The sequence below is a fragment of the Tinamus guttatus genome, unplaced genomic scaffold (assembly GCF_059628265.1).
Source record: "Tinamus guttatus ecotype Peru unplaced genomic scaffold, ASM5962826v1 Tinamus_guttatus_pri_ptg000563l, whole genome shotgun sequence".
Lineage (NCBI taxonomy): Eukaryota > Metazoa > Chordata > Aves > Tinamiformes > Tinamidae > Tinamus > Tinamus guttatus.
In genome coordinates, this window is record NW_028289097.1 from 1,169,747 (window position 1) to 1,185,766 (window position 16,020).

Sequence of the window (16,020 nt, forward strand, 5' to 3'; positions counted from 1 at the left end):
GCTGCAGGAAGGCACTGCTGGAGAAACACGCGCTCCACCCCCAGCCCACAGCAGCATGCAGCCCCCCAAAAAAGACTTTTCTAGACTACTTTCTCTTGGCAGGAGGTTGCCCAACCCATGCTGGGGACCAGGCAGGCCCAGGGGGGTTCAGCCTCTAGAGGAGGCTAGCGGCAGCAGTTGTGATAAGGAATAAAGACATTATGATCTACGGGGGCCCCCGAGCTGCCTCTCCTGGTAGGATTCACTGCAGGGAAGGGTTGAGCTTTGCCTCCCTGAGGCACGGGGTGGTTTGGGGGCAGCTGCCAACTCCTGTCCTGTCACGCATGCACGGGGGCAGGCAGGCTACGGCTCCCACAGACTGCGCCAGGAGATACGGGCACTGGGAAAAACAAAACCAAAGCCAACAAAAACAGGAATGTGGCTGGGGTGAAGGGGTAAGTCACTTCTAGCAAAAAAAAAATTATCAAGTGGAGAAAAAACGCAAAATAGTTTCATACCGTTAAGAAGCAGCTCAGACCAGAGAGAAATAGAGAGAGGAGCTAAAGCAAGCAGCAGAGAGAAACACAGAGGAAGAAAGAGATGGATAGAGAGAGAAAAGTAAGATAGAAAAAGAGTGCATGAGCAAGAGAGAGACAGAAAGAGCAGGAGGGTCAAGGCAGACTAGTAGCACGGCCCTTTATGGCAAGGACGCGTCGTGGAAGGCAAGGGGTGAGCCCAGGCACGTAATTCCATAACTTTACCCGGCAGTCACTGTCGCACAGATGGAAGGTGTTTGGGGGGAAAGGGAGGGAAGGGAAGAGAGAGAGAGAGAGAGAGACACAGAGAAAAAGGAAGGGAGAAAAGGGACATGGTTGAAAAGAAGGTATCAGAGTCTTGCTGCTGGAGAACTCCCCAAGAGCAGCAGGGGATGACCAGCCCCCACGGAAGAGGAGTCATTGCGTTAGGGACAACTACAGCATCACCAGAACGTGGGGCAGGGGACGGCTGAGGGCAGAGTGCTTGGCACAGCAGCAGGAGCTCTGCTCAGCCAGCCTTGCCATGGGGCAGGCTAACATCAGCAAGATGAGGTGCAGGAGTGTGGGGGCTAGAAAACTGCAGGGAACCCCCTCTTCCTTCCCTCCTTGTCCCACTTCTCCTCTGTTCTCAGTGCAAACCCACCCCACCCCAGGGATGTCACCTCCACCCAGGGGTCTCCCCCTCCCAGGGTGCTCTGGGGACCAGAAAGCCCGAGGCTCACCTGGAGGCAGTAAAGATGTGCTTTGAGTTGGTGCAGATGGCATTGATGGGGCTGTCATGCCCTTTGATCTCCCCAACGGGGGTGAAGGTGTCCACGTTCCAGACTTTGATCATGCCTCCACGGCAGGCGCTCAGCACCATGGGGCGGCCAGGGATGAAGGCTAGGGCACAGACCCAATCTTTGTGTGCATTGGGGATTTGCTGTAGGCAGGGGGACAGAAACCATGAGCATCCTTAAAGCAACAATTTAATCTGCAGCACACATTCAAGAGCTTCTTAAATGCAAGCAGGAGTGCTCAGATCACTGCTGCCTGCCATGTCCCCGTCCATCTGGATGCTGGGGATGGCATTGCAAAGTTAAGAGGCCAAGGGGCTCAATCCAAGACTTGGAGCTTGGTTTGTCTCTTGGGCGGGAGGCAACAATCTTGTCTTCAGAGAGGAACCAGGGACCCAGAACAGCACTTCTTGCCACAGCCAACGTGCCAGGGGAAACTGAAAACCCTGAGTGCCATTTGGGGGTACTGAGCCATCCTGCACACTTTCCACAGCAGTGGGGCTTGCTAGAGTTCAAGGAATAGAGGCACCCTTTCAGGTTAGCTTAGTGCAGGACACTGATACCAGGTCTCTGAACCTCTCCTTAGGCCCTCTGCAGCAATGCTCCTCCACCCCACATCACCCTGAGGACCTGTTCCATTCACTCCCCTTCAGACCTGGATAAGCTCCTGCTGCTCCAGATCCCACTTCTTTATGCCGTTGTCCCTGGAGCCGCTGAAGAGGATGTCTCCCTGGATGGCCAGGCACTCAATGCCATCGTAGTGAGGGGGTTCGAAGTTGTGAGTGGGGCCAATATTGCCCACCATGCCCTCCGTGATCTCAAAGACCTGGGGGAAAGCAGTTGGTGAGAGACCTCAGATGGGAATGGGGCTCACCTGCTCTTGCACAACTAGCCATCAGCCTCTGTTTCTAGGTTAACTGCAGCTTTTTTGCGGGAGAGGCAAAGGTCTAACTAAGCATTCTGCCACAACCAGGGGAATCAGCCACCAAAGACAGGTCTCATTCCACAGCGTTTTACCCGTGGGGAGTTTTTACACACCATCATGAGCCAAGTTAACAGCTTGCAACTGTCAGAAGAAGGGGATACTGGTTTTCTTCCCTGCTCATAATTTCTCTCGCAGAAAAAGAAAAGGGAGGGAGGAAGCTTTTACTGTGTTGGTGCTGTGAATAGGCAGGCCCAAGGCCTCTTTATCTGTGATAAAAATTACCCAGGACAGGGCAAGCTGCTAATCTGTGGCAGCCACAGCAAGCAAATGCCACCCACAGAGCCCGAGGTTTGACAGGGATGCAAACTCCTGCCTCCAAAACTTCATTTGTATCAGGGGCAAAGCAAAAGGCAAGATTAGGGAGGAGCAGATGCTCAAAAAGCCACAGGCAGGGGGAAGACAGGAATCTGGGCGAGGAGGAGAGTATAGACTTTGAGCATTGCTGAGCTCCCCTATGGACATTGGGAGGGGGAACTAGGTAAGAGTACCTTGACGTAGTGATCTTTGGAGCCTGTGACCACCAGGTCGTGGTTGCTTGCAGTCTGGTTTACCGTGAGACACATTACGGGCCCGATGTGGCCACTTAGCTTCCCGATCGGTTGTAACCTTAGAGCAAGAGCATAGGGTCAGCTCACCCTTCCCTGGGCACCAAACCTCCTCCAACAGGTTCTCCTAGCTGCAGACCCCCACATGGTGCCCCTCTGATAGGGAATGGTACCCAGGAGGAAGATTAGCTGGGACAACCACTTCCTAGTGATGCCAGGGGTAGAGCAGCCCCCTTGGACACATCAGCAGCCTTTGCAGAGCCCAGGCAGAAGCCAAAGCTCAGCAACCTGGTGCCTACCTGGCAGGGAGGAGGGAAACAGCACAACCAGTGAGATCCTGCCCCTTTTCTGTATTTTTCCCCTTTTCTGTCTAAATCTCCACCTTAGGCAGCCTCTCTGCCGCTTCGTCTATTCGGGTCTAAAAGCAAGAGTTCCCCAACAGTCCCTGGCAAACCGCACTACTAAAAGGGCTTTGACGTTCGCTGGGGAAGGGGATGGGCAGGGTGTCATTTCAGGCCCTCCTGAACAGGGTCTGATGAGCGTCAGAAAGCTGCCTGGTCCACCAGCCCTCACCTGCTCAGCTCCCAGATGCGGACGGAGTTGCCAGTGGCTGCGTAGAGCGTGGTGCCGGTGGGGTTGAGTGCGATCTGGTTGATCTGGTGCTCGCCCTGCACACTGGTGACAGTGCGAGTGCTGGTCCCCGCACATGCATCCCCGGAGATCACCTGGCCAGAAGATCTATGGAAGGGAGAGATTGAGGAGGGAGGATAAGTGGAGAGCTGCAAAGATCAGAACCGCAGAGGCCTTGCTCTGTAACTGGATGGGACTGCTGGGCTCCAGCTTGGCACAGGTAGATCCCATGTCTGGAAAAGCCTTTGGATATCACCTGCTGCAAGACCACCCTGGGATCAGCCAGATCTTTGTCTCCCAAGCCACTGTTCTCCCTGGAAAGTGGAATCATGCACTTTGAGTGTGTGTATGATATGGAGCATCCTGCTCTGCCCCCTCTTTCCATTTTGGGCTGCTCTTTCCTCCTCCCATTTCCCTTTCCTCCATGTAGGAAGAGGAAGAGCTGGCTGGCAGGTAGCACAAGGAGGCAGAGGTATCAGGCTTCACCATCATGGGTGAGCTGGGAGGGGGAAGAACCTTCAGACCAATGCAGATGGGATGAGGTTGGATGGAGAAAGTATCTCTGTGCTGGAGTGAGTCTTAGGGAGCTCTCTCTCTCTCTGCTAACCTTTGAGCTCCGCTTTGGTTTGGCAGACAGTAGCTATAGCCTGTCCCTAGCTCCTTTCCAGTTCTCAAACTCATCTTTAAAGATCTGAGCTCCGACTTTGGACTGCCAGACACAAGCCCAGAACATCTGTCTGCTACCTGCCAAATCCCTTCAAGGTTCTTTCCCCTGGGCCCTCATTGCAGAGTACTCCCAGGTCTCCCCCAACCTTTCTACTTCCCTTAGGCTGCAGCACTGCATTTGCTGCAAACTGACATTAAAGTTGCTGGTTTGGGGCTTTGCCTCTAGCACTTGAGGCCCCAACAACTCCTGATATTGACTTCTGCAAAGCCAGAGATGCTCCCAGTTCCACAGTCCCTCAAGGTCACTCCCTCCTGATACATACGTGAGGGTGCGGATGCACCGAGCCGAGTCCCGGATGTCCCACACTTTGATGTATGAGGTAGACACGGTGAACACCAGCCCCGTGTGGCTGCAGTACTTGATGGAAACCACATTGTTCGGGTGACCCTTGAGAGAAGCAATTTCCTGGCCCGTCACCAGGTTCCACATCTTGCAGCTCCGGTCTGCGGGAGAAGGAATGTGCCCAAGAGCATCAGACTAGAGGAAATCTCTCACTGGCTCTGGGGGCTTAGGGGTTTCCCCTGTCACAAGGGGAAATGAGCTGGCCAGCCCTGGCACCAGCATAGTGCAGGGGCAGGCTCAATACGGAGGACAGGACAGAGGTCCGGGAAGAACCATCCCCCCTGGTGCCAGGCATTTCATGCATATTCCCCCTTGCCAGCAACTCCCGCGTCCTCTCTATGTGTCACACACCTTTAGACCCAGTGAAAAGCAACTCGTCGGTGGCATCCAGACAAAGCACAGGTTTGGTGTGTCCTTCTGCCATGGAGACACACTGCAGTGGGGCTGTCCGGGCATTCTTGGTGCCACCCACTGGATTAATGATGCCCCTTGCATGGGAAAGAGAGAACAAGAATGTTGGGGTCTGTGTGTGGACAGGCACCAAGCTACAACGGCCCAGACACATGGGAGGACAAGAACTGCCTCATCCTGAGCATCTCCCACAAGCTGGCCAAGGGATGGGCCCCTCTATCTGAGCTAGACGTGCCCATACAAACCTCTGCAGAGACCCTTGTGCCTGTCCATGACCATCCCCATCGACCTATGCTTAATGTCTCTGTCCCCAGGAATGAATCCATAAGGGATATCTAGCCAGTGGTCTCTGTTCTACTGCTCAGACTGTCCTGCCCCACTGGCACAGACCCAAGGAACAAGCAGACCCAGCTCATCTGCTGTCAGATCAGACGGAGGCAAATGGGACCCTGCACCTTGTCCAGCCTAGGGCTCTGCTCATGAATGTTTCAGGAAATCAACATCCAGAATGCCAGTTCCTTGGAGCCTGGAGACCCCAGCCCACAGTTTGCGAGCCACAGACCCTGCTGCAAGACCACAAGGGTGAAACAGAACAGCAGTAGCTTTTTGCCTGCAGCATCTAGGTTACAATGGCCATGGGAGCTCTGTTATCTACCACTGGCTCTAAGCAGAAGGTAAATCCCTGCATCTCTGCCAAAACTTTTTTTTTTTTTCTTTCTCAAAACATGTAACTGCACGATACAGCCTCAGGATACAGAGCACCTGCCAACTCCCTCCACATTGGCAGTGCTTGGGGCACGGGGCTCTGACCATTCCACTCTCTCTGTCCCCAGGGGATGTGTGTGGCCACTAAAAGCTCTTCCCAGCTGAAATGCCAAAGCACAGCCTCAATCTGCAAGCAGGGCCCTGAGCTGTGCTATTCTTTTCCTACATGTAGGGAAACTGAGCCACAGGGCTGGAGAAGGGTTTGCACATGGCCATGCATTAGTTGGGAGGACAGAGCCAACCTTGGCTGCTTAATTTGGGCTTGGAAGTTGCATGCATATGCTCTTTCTATCTCAGTTACCAAATGCACTGACAAACACAAATTAAATGGTCCTACCCTGACTCCTAATGTTTAATCCAATCAGGAGGTCCTGAGGGCTGACATGGGGTGAAATATTATCAGTGGGTGCTGATTTGCTGCCCAACTGCAAACAAGCTTTGGGACCCAGCACGCACCAGCACGGCCATGTAGCTGGTACTATCCCCGAGGAGTCACTAATCCAGCTCAAGATACAGGCAAGGGGACACCGAGGAGCTAAAGGGTTTATATTCCTTGGATGGTGAAGAGGTGGCCCTGCTGGTAAGTAACTTCAGCAGGTGGAATGGTACAGGGTGACAAGCCCCGTGCCACCTTCACCCCCAAGGCCAAGCTCTGGGCTGCAGACTGACTCAAGAAAAATTCTCTCTGCACGTTGAGGAAAGAGATTTATTCTTCTTCAGCCCAGCACTGGGAAAGCACATCCAAACATGGGGACGACTTGGAAGATGCTTGCAAGAAGGACACACTGATAGTGCCCCAATGTTGCTTGAGCCACTCCAGTGCCCCAGCATCACACCATCCTATCAGAGAGCTGGGGGATGGATGGGACACCGAAATTGCTGAAATTGCACTGCTGAGAGCCCACCAGAGGTGGGGTGGAACGCGTGATCACCTCCATCCAGTCAAAGGCCATATGTGCCCCCACATTCGCAAAGGCCAATCAAAGCAAGAATGGCTTGAAACTAACGGAGGACAGCATCAGATGATGGAGTTGGCATGCCAAGAGGAGACAACAGTCTGGGAAAGAGTCCTGGGAGATGGGGCAGAGCAGCAAGGTGCAAGTGGAGCATGCAGGTACCAGGGAGAGCAGAATCATGAGAAAAGAGAGGAGGAGGAAGAGAGGAAGGAGTGATAATAAATAGAAAGTTGTCTATACCTCAGCACCTCCGAGACAGAGGAATCGCTGTCATCAGACCTAGGGGCAGAAAATTAGCAGGATTACGGGAGAGAAAACCCAGAATAGAAGAGGCAGAGGAGGAGTCAGAGATGGAGGGTTGTTATTGCATCCAAGCCAGTGTGTGACAGAAACGGAGAAAGAGAGAGAGAAACAGAGAGAAGTACACGTGGAAAATCAGGGGAGAGGGCAAAGGAGCAGGAGGGGACATGAGGATCAAATGGCAGATCTCTGTCGGGCGCATCACTGCTGCTAGGTTTGCTCTAAGTCAGGCGCCAAATTTGTGAACAAGTGACCAACCTGCCACAGGGGGCAATTGGAGGAGCATTTGTGAATTTGTGCAAGTCCGTGAGGTTCTCATTAGCCCCAAATCCTGCCTCACCGCAGCCCATCCTGCTCCGCAGTCCTTCCCAGCAGCCCAAGACTGGCAGCACCACTAAGCACGGCTTAGCAAGAGCCCAAGCCTGCGAGCTCCAGTGAGCAGCCAGTTTTGAGGGAATGCACACCAGGTCACCACAGGACAGGGGCAAAGAGAGGGGCATCTGCTCCCTTGCAGAGAGCAGCAGTGAAGGAAGATGGTGACAGGAGTCTGGCTGGAGCCATCTCAGCTCCTGTGCTTCCACACCCTGTAGTGGGACCTGATATTTGCTGTTTGCTGATACAGCATTGATCCCCCTCACTCACACCAGCCCACTCCAACAGGACTTACTTGTCCAAGGCAGACCCCTGGCTCTGGTTGCTTGTCAGACGAGAGAAAACATTGCGATCATTGCGTGGACGGGTAGGTGGGGATGAAGGAGGTGTGAAACCAACATCTGGAGGCCTGAGCCAGGAAGGATTAAACAGAAATGTGACATGAAGTACTCAGTTGTCAGGTGCTTAAACCCATCTTGCCCATATTGGTACACTAGAGCCATGCCGAACTTCAACAGCCAGTGCAATAAGCATCTCCCCACTTGTCGAAGGCTCCTCATGGCAAAAGTTCCCAGCTCACCTGGCAGGTTGTCCACGGTCATAGGATTTCCTCCTTGTCAGAGGTGAAGTGTCTGAGCCACGAGATTGCCTGGGACTGGAGCAGAGCAAAGCATGATAAGTGCACTGTTCCAGAGCTGAGTCCCTTTCTGCTGAACCCAGATGCCCTCCCCCATCAGAGCAAATGGAGAAGTTGAGGTGCTCCAGAGGCATTATCACAAGGTCAGAGGATTTCTCAAGTCATCACATGAATGCAGATCCTTGTGGCACCCTGGGAAGCTGCCAGGATTGTGCTGCCCACAAAGTTCATAACAGAACCAGGGCAATGAACTTGTGCCCCTCCTTTAGCCCTTTTTTTTCTCCTCCTTGAGTATTCTTGTCTTTAGTTGCAGAGGATATCAACATATTCCTAGATACTCCCCAGCTTCAGACACCCACCACTGCTTGCTGCAAACAGGCCTGGACAGATGTAGAATTTGGCTCATGCTTCCTGCTTTGGAGGGGTAGGACAACGTCCCAGTCACCAACCCATGCCTCCGTGAAACTCTTGGTACACACAGACCCATCACCCCAGGCTTACAAGGTGCTTCCTCGCGTGGGCAAGCTGATGGTGCGGGACACTTTCTCCTTATAATAGGGGTCTCGAATAGAGAAGCTGATCCCATCCTCTTTGATCTCCATGAGGGATGCCAAGGACTTGGTGATGTTCTTGGTGGAGATATCCAGTGTGGGTCCTAGACACTCGGCTGATACTGCCTTCATCTGCCCTGAGAGCTTGGGCTCTCCCTAGAGCAGGGAAGAGGAGTCAGACACAGGCAGCATGGAGGAGGACATGAGAGGACATGGGGTACAGCAGGAAGGTACAGGGTGCTGTTTCTCATGGTCCCTGGTCATGAGGGGCTAAGCTTCCCTGTATCACACTGGGATGTCCATCACAGCACTCGCTCTCCATACTATAAGAAAGGGTGACAGCCTGGACAGAGAAGAGGGATTTCCTCCTCCTCTAACTGCAAATGAACAGGTATGATACTGCATGGCAACCTGCTTGATGTGTACACAAACTTGGAAGGTATTGGGTATCCTTGTAGATGTTTCCCAAGTCTCTAGTCCTTCAGGAGACCACAGAATCAGGAGCTATGGGACCCTCCTTGCCTAGAGCTGACTCGGCCATTCTATGAAATCCCAGGCCTGGTTCTCCAAGGGCAATACAATGAAGCAGACCCCAAAAATCAAGCCCTGGAGCATGGCCCATCTGTCCCTCATCACATACCCCACAACAGGGCCACATAGCAGGGCCAACTCACCTTGAACTTGAAGTCATCCTGGCTGGCTGAGCCCTTCATAGTGAAAGACTGCGAGAAGCTGCAAGGAGTATGAGAAGACCAAGCTGAATTTTCAATGCTGAATATTTTTCAGACACCTGGCCTCCCCCATCATCTGGTCTTGTTGGGTCACCTCCTACTCCTCAGCACTCATTCCCCATCAGATGACTTACTCTTCATTCCCTGCTGGTCTGGGAAATGTTTATGCTCCCTCACAACAGCTAGACACCACAGGAAAGCTTAGATGGGACTATATCCATTCTTGAGGTCCCACAAGTGGCACCAGACTCCCTACCACACCACAGACACTATCAGGTCAGGCACAGTCTGCCAAGTCAGTGCTAAGCTGGGTGCTCACCTCCCATCTGAAGCCAGGCTGAATTCGGAGACTTCATCATCTGTACTTGTGTAGCCATTCTCTGTGAACATGGGAGAAAGCACATGAGCAATATGAAGGGGAGCACATCACACCAATTCCCAACTGGACGGGTTGGCAGCAAGGCTCAGGGCAAAGCCCAGGTTGCTGTGAGATGCCATGTCCCATCCTTGCTCACTTAAGTGAACCCATGTCCCATCCTTGCCATCACTTAAGTTCCCTGCCCAGAAGTATCGTCTGTGCAGACGCAGGTGCTGATGCTTGGACAGACATGGCACCTCCAAGTGCTCGCCCAGGGTTGGCATAGGCCGGCTAGACTCAAGCCACAGGGAGGAGGTGGAGGTTCCATGGGCAAGGACACCTGGCCCAAGGAAGGTACCTGCCCAGCCCTTGCCCCACAGTCTGCCTCACCAAAGGTTCCTCTGTCAGCTCCTGGCCCACCTTGCTGGACATTGTGAATCAGAGCTTGCAGCTCAGGGTGCGACTCTGCCTTCTCACGCAGGGCATCCAGGATCACATGGTTCTGCGAAGAGCCGGTCACGTCCGTCTGCCTCAGGCGTCCCTCCAGTAGGCGGATCTGGGCCTCTTTCTGTGCCACTTGCAGCCCCTGGCAGGACAGAGAACCATGGTTAGCCCAAAACAGTCACACCGAAAGCCCGCATTTCGGTCTTCCATAGAGCATGGGAGCAACCTCCATGCAACGTCCCAGCTTCCCAGCCATGCAGCAGCAAGAAACCCCCTGTCACTCTGTCACAAGATGGCAATGAGGTTCCCAGGAGGACCTCGTCACACCTTCCCCAGTCCCCTGCCTCAAGCAGTGCAGTGCTCCCATACCTTATCAATGGAAGCCTTCAGGAAATTATCCAGCAGGAGCCGGGCTTCAGCCAAGGAGCAAGAGCTGATCACCACAGAGGTGTCAGTGGAATCCAGCTCTTCCTGGAGAACAGAATTAGGAAGGGAATTAGATGCAGCACAGGAGCCCTGATGCTGGGTGTGGGAAGGGCAGATAGTGGGCACAGTAGCCAGCACTGCTTCACAAGGCTGTTGGTGGCACCTCTGCCACACCTCAGTCTGGAATCATTCATTCTTGACTCCCATTTACTCCAGTCTTCCCAAGTGACTGTTGGGATCTAGACATCAAGACTCACATCAAAGCCTGAATAGCTTTGGCACTGCCTCTAGCATCTTGGTGCAGACACTTAATTCAGCTAATTTGCAGGCACCAGCCTCACCCAGATTCAGACCTTAAATCCAGTTCAAAGTCTAGCTTGTATTAACAAGAGTCTCTTTTCCCCTGCTCACCCGTGTGACACAAACCTGGGGACAGCACAAGCACCTCCTGTCCAAGGCTACAGCCACTAGAGGGGAGCGGCGAGTCGGGAAGCCATACCATGCATCCGGTATCAAAACCAGGATGTGTGTGGGTTTTGTTTGTTTTGAGTTTTTTTTTTTTCTCCTGTCTTCTCTCACTGGGAGAAATGTTGATCCTCCCCAAGGAAGTATCTCATGCAGGCCTTACAAAGGATTGCAAACTCCCATGAAGATGAGTGACCATCAGTCTTTGGGGAGGCCACAGGCTGTGGCTTTCCCACGTCTCTCAAAGCAGGGAATGAGGCATCTGGACCGTTGGGTTCATTTCCTAACCCTGCTGCTGAGTTCCCACTGACTGAGCCTGGAGGAAGAGCAACGAAAGAGCCTGGCTGCCCATCCTGCCCATGGTGGCAGATGCCTCCTTGCAGAGGTGTTAGGAAGCTGCAAGCACCTGGCAAAGCTCTCACTCACAGTTAACCACACTACATGATGGGCTGGTGCAACATCTCAGTGTCAGTATTTACATCATCGGCCTAGAGGAAGAGGCCAGACATACAACCTGGGCAGGCCATAGGGATGCCTTGACCTCCCAGGGATGCTCCCCACTCTGCATGCCCACCTGTACTTCTGCAGGCTGAGCCTGGTCCACTTGCCCACCTTGGTCTCCTCAATCTGCATGATGGTAGCCTGGCAGTCAGAAATGCTGTCGTTGATGTAGTCTATGTTGGCCCCCAGCACCTCAATCTCCTCATTCAGCTCCTGCAGGCCCTTTTGCTCCTTGGGGCTCTCTGCTTGTAGTTTCGTCCGCTTGCCAAGCAATGCCTCCTGCAGCAGCGCCAGCTCCTCCCGTTTCTGTGGGGAGAAAAGGAGGTGGGTTGGCACTGTCAGCATAGCTGTCCCCCCTTTCTGCACCCACTGCCCAGTCCTCTCCATCACCAGTGCTGTTCATTACCTTGATGAGCCGCTCCATGTCGGCCTCCAGGTTGACGATGGTCATTCTCTGCATGACTATGTCAAAAATGCGTCGTTCCAGAGACTGCCATTTGAGACGGGCAGCCTTACTGAAGGTCTGGCTTGACCCCTTCTTAGGGAACTTCTTTCTACAGCCAAAGGGGAGAAAAGGGGTCAGGGCACCAGCCATACCTTCCTGGAAAGCTGCGTTTTCCCCTAAAGGATGTCCTGGCTCTGGCTACCCCGGGGTGGAGGAGGCATCTGCATCATTTTTGGATGACTCGGATCTGCTGTCACCTTTGCCTGTGCTCATTAACTCTATTCACTTCTTGACAGAGGCAAGAGACTGCCAGATCATTACAGCAGGGCTGAACCTGGCAGAGTTTGTGCCATTGACAGTAACACTTCTAGGCGCCCAGTGTTGGGCTCAAGTTCAGGCAATGGGTAGTCACACGCTGCCAGTCTAATCTACCACAAGATCAGCAACTTGGTACAAGCCAAATGTGAAATAAAGAGCTACACTTCAACTCCTGCTCCCAGCTATAAGCCACGTCTGCTATCATGGGGATCCTGGGAACTTATCACCCACCCTGTGCAGCCCCAGCTCAGCAAAGCCAGACCCTCTCCGTCCTGACCTGGCAGGCCGAGTTCCATTCATGGAGGGCGAGGGATCTCCCAAGAAGTTATTGATTTTCCGGTTCCACTGGCGCACAATACTGGAAACTGAGCGAGCTCCGGATTCAGGCTCTGAAGAGGTGGTGCTAGCTGAGACCTCCGCACCAGAGTCCAGCATTGCCGGCTTCTGGCTCATCCTGCCTGCGACTCGGTCCGACATGGGCTTGGCGAGACGGCGCAGAGCTGAAACCTACCCAGAACAAGGCAGAGGAACGTCTATATCAAACAGGCATCCCTGGCCAAACCCAGCTTCAGCAACCTCTACTCTCTGCAGAACCAGGATGAGCAGCAGCTCTAAAGAGAACCAAAGCTTCAAGACACAGATGGGTGCTTCAGATAGCAAAGCCACGATGGGAAATTAGCCCAGGCTAAGCAGCTCTAATGGAAGTTTGAGCCCTGCCCTGGGGGCATTTGTGCAACTCTACAGACAGCGCGCAGAGGATTGCTTCCTCCTGACTCACATTCATCCTCCTGCTGCCTGAGATCAGCTGCCCCAAGAGACGGGAATTTCCTCTGCTGGCCACAGTTGTCTTCCACCTGGTTACTCACAGCCATAAACACCTTACCAGTCCTTTGGGAAATGTAACCCCAGGGCTAACATTCTCCAAATGGCTGGTTGTCTCCAAGTCAAGTACTTGGGTTGCCACCCCAATGGAGGTGGAGATGGTTCCTGTCAGCCCCAGAGAGCTCTCAGAGGCCCCTGCCCCAATAGAGGTGACTGTCACTCTCTTACCTCCTGGGTTTTCCTTCGCAATACTATTTCCTGCTGCCGCTTCTGAGACTCCAGAGCCCGGATCTGAAACTGAGCACGAGAGAAAAAGATGCCTTGAGTCTTAAAGGGAAGGGAGGGCTGCCCAAACACCCTAGCAATTATCTCAGTCCTCAGGTCCCACCACTGAAGCCAGGACATGGTGTAATTCCATACTGGGACCAGATTCTTGAACAGTTGTTTGGATGTGAACAGAGTCACTCCTGATTTTAACAGAGAGGTTTATAGCCCCCTTGGTGGCACACTCCCTTCTGAGCAGGGTGAGGAGCCCACAGCATCTCTGATAACCACACTGGGAGCTGCAAGTAGGCCTTGAGGACATAGCTGCTCAATCAGGTGCCCTGCGCCAAGTACTGTGCTGCTCCTTACAAGCAAATGGGTGCAGCAGTGTCTCAAGTTTCACTGATATTTTTGAGCACCCCAAAGTGCCAGAGCAGGACAAGAGTTGACTTTCCTACAAAGCCCAGTGCTCACTGCGCTGAGACACCTAGTATGACACAGGCTAGTTGGACAGAGCTCCAACCTCTTGCCGACGTTGCTCCTTTTTGAGCTGAGCAATCTCCCGATTCCTCTTAGTCTCCACCAGCCGCCTCCGCTGCTGTTCCTCCCGCATCTGCTTCATCAGAGCGACCTGGAACAGAAGGATGCTGTCTGCCAAGGCACGAGCACCCAGCAGTGCAGCAAGCAGAAAGCCACCCTGTGCTTGCTACCAAGCATGAAAACATTCCTCTTGCTCTATCAAGTAGAGAATATTTCTCCCTTGAGCAGAGTTGCACCTACCCACTTGGCTATGCCCGTCTCAGCTTCATTACTACACTGGAAAACTCCTCCCAGGCCTGGGCACATGGGATGCCCTCCCCATCCCAGCACATAGCAGCCACCCGCCTGGGTACCTTTGCCTTCTTCATCTCGGCCACCTCTGTCTGCAGCTTCCTCAGTTCCCGTTCGTAGCGGGACTGGTTCTTCAGTAGCCGAGCGTGCTCCTTCTGGGCTGCCTGGAGCTTCTGCAGGTCCCGGTTCATCTCCTTCAGTCGTTTCTCATAGTCTGCCTTGATCTTGTTGGCTTTCTCCTCTGTGTAGCACTCCATGGTGCCTGGAGAAGTGCGGAGAGGGACTGAGATGCTCTCACAGAGGGGCACTGTGCTCTCGTCTTACCAGATCTTTCTTTATCCCCTCTGCTCTGACCTGGGGTCTGTCTGGAGGCACCATTCAGGATAGCAATTTATGCTGCAATTGCAAAGGGCCATAGAAGAAGCCATGGAAGTGGGTCTACAGCTATGTGAAGCCTGCCTATGTGATCCATTATCTGCTGAGCCTCAAGATCACTTAAGACTGTTGGGTCTTTTGGGTATACTTGTGTGCCTCAGTTTCTCCAAATATCTTACAGGACCCCATATCCCAGGAAGCAGTGTCCAAGGATAGAAAAGGCACTACCTCTCCTTCCCCTCCAGCCACATCTCTAGCACCACATGAGCTTTCCAGGGGACTAGTCCTGCTTCCACATGACTGTGTGGAGGGGTGTATGCTTTGGCTTGGAGTTGTGGACACTAGGCAAAAAGGGGGATTAGGAATGGGATCCCATGAGGAGAAATAGTTCTCACTGAGGTTTTGCAGAACACGGTCCCGCTCCAGTTGTGTGTCCCGGATCTTGTTCTGCAGTAGGATCAGCTTTTCCTCGTATTGATGCTTGAGGGTTTGCAAACGTCGCTGGCTGTTCTCCAGCTCATCGATCAGCTTCTGCTTGATCTCTATCTCGCATGTCAGATCCGCCAGGTCAGCTTGAAAATTCACAGCTGGAGGCCAGGAGGGATAGTCAGGCAGGGAGGAACTGAGGATAGGATCATTCCCACAACCCCACTGATTCATAGTGCAAAGAGAGGACAGAAGGAGCTGAAGAGGAAGGGGTGCAGTGCACACTGCTGAGGAATAGCAGCTTCCCAAAGAGCCCTGGACACCCTCTGTAGCAACATCTCCTGGATGAGATGTGGCCCAGGGTCCCATCAGACTCCCCCTTCCTTAGTGGCAGGACGCCATAGCTAATATAGCCCCAGATACCAAGATGCTCAGGCCACTCTGAACTTTACCCTTCTCCTCCGCATCTGAGTCCGAATCTACCAGGCTCTCTTCGCTCCCCGAGTCCTCATCTTCATCCTCACGCCCATCTTCTTCCTCACAGCCGCTCTCATCTTGTTCCTCCTCCTCCTAAAAGGAGAATGCCAGGCCTCAACTTGCAGCACGACCTTGTCCTTCTCTCTGCTGCTTCTCCCCATCTCCAAACCAGTGCTTATCCCTACGGCAAGGGGCTGTGGCCTCAGCAACAGGCCTCAGCCTCCTCGAGAGGGTATATGGAGGCTGCAACATGCAAGCTGGAGCCCCCAGTGTACACAGCAGAGATGGGCAATTCTGTGCCTTGGGCCTGCCCCATGCTTGCGCTTCTCGCAGCGGAGCAGCACTGCATCACCTCACCTCCTTTCACTGACACAGGATAAAACAAAACCTAAAAGGACACTGGTTCCTTGCTGCACAATGGCTGTGGAGCATCCCAATCCTTACTCTTGCTCCTGTCTGTATTGAGTCCCTGGTATCTCCACCACCCACCCAAGTTTCATCGCAGGGCCAGGCTAGTCCTTGATCCTCACCTCCTCAGCCTCATTCTCATCAGTCTCCTCCCCGTTGTCCTGCTGCAGCTTCGGACGCTTTTTAAATGCTTCCTTCTCAGGGCTGGTGGAGAGAA

The 16,020-nt window shown here is 53.3% G+C and overlaps 1 protein-coding gene across 1 annotated transcript in view; it reads right to left on the reverse strand.

Moving 5' to 3' along the window:
* The window catches only part of KIF21B (kinesin family member 21B), a 41,764-nt gene that overhangs the window by 140 nt on the left and 25,604 nt on the right, over positions 1 to 16,020 (reverse strand). Inside the window, exons 12-35 of the mRNA XM_088534510.1 lie at positions 15,926 to 16,007; positions 15,371 to 15,488; positions 14,888 to 15,079; positions 14,180 to 14,379; positions 13,810 to 13,917; positions 13,251 to 13,319; positions 12,478 to 12,707; positions 11,844 to 11,991; positions 11,549 to 11,743; positions 10,415 to 10,516; positions 10,022 to 10,187; positions 9,563 to 9,623; positions 9,187 to 9,244; positions 8,463 to 8,668; positions 7,905 to 7,979; positions 7,620 to 7,733; positions 6,893 to 6,931; positions 4,872 to 5,008; positions 4,441 to 4,621; positions 3,395 to 3,559; positions 2,765 to 2,882; positions 1,947 to 2,117; positions 1,238 to 1,437; positions 498 to 750 (exon numbers count right to left, since the gene is read on the reverse strand). Coding sequence (XP_088390636.1) covers positions 651 to 750; positions 1,238 to 1,437; positions 1,947 to 2,117; positions 2,765 to 2,882; positions 3,395 to 3,559; positions 4,441 to 4,621; positions 4,872 to 5,008; positions 6,893 to 6,931; positions 7,620 to 7,733; positions 7,905 to 7,979; positions 8,463 to 8,668; positions 9,187 to 9,244; positions 9,563 to 9,623; positions 10,022 to 10,187; positions 10,415 to 10,516; positions 11,549 to 11,743; positions 11,844 to 11,991; positions 12,478 to 12,707; positions 13,251 to 13,319; positions 13,810 to 13,917; positions 14,180 to 14,379; positions 14,888 to 15,079; positions 15,371 to 15,488; positions 15,926 to 16,007 — 3,235 coding nt within the window. The 3' untranslated portion in view covers positions 498 to 650. The remainder of the gene's footprint in view (positions 1 to 497; positions 751 to 1,237; positions 1,438 to 1,946; positions 2,118 to 2,764; positions 2,883 to 3,394; positions 3,560 to 4,440; positions 4,622 to 4,871; positions 5,009 to 6,892; positions 6,932 to 7,619; positions 7,734 to 7,904; positions 7,980 to 8,462; positions 8,669 to 9,186; positions 9,245 to 9,562; positions 9,624 to 10,021; positions 10,188 to 10,414; positions 10,517 to 11,548; positions 11,744 to 11,843; positions 11,992 to 12,477; positions 12,708 to 13,250; positions 13,320 to 13,809; positions 13,918 to 14,179; positions 14,380 to 14,887; positions 15,080 to 15,370; positions 15,489 to 15,925; positions 16,008 to 16,020) is intronic.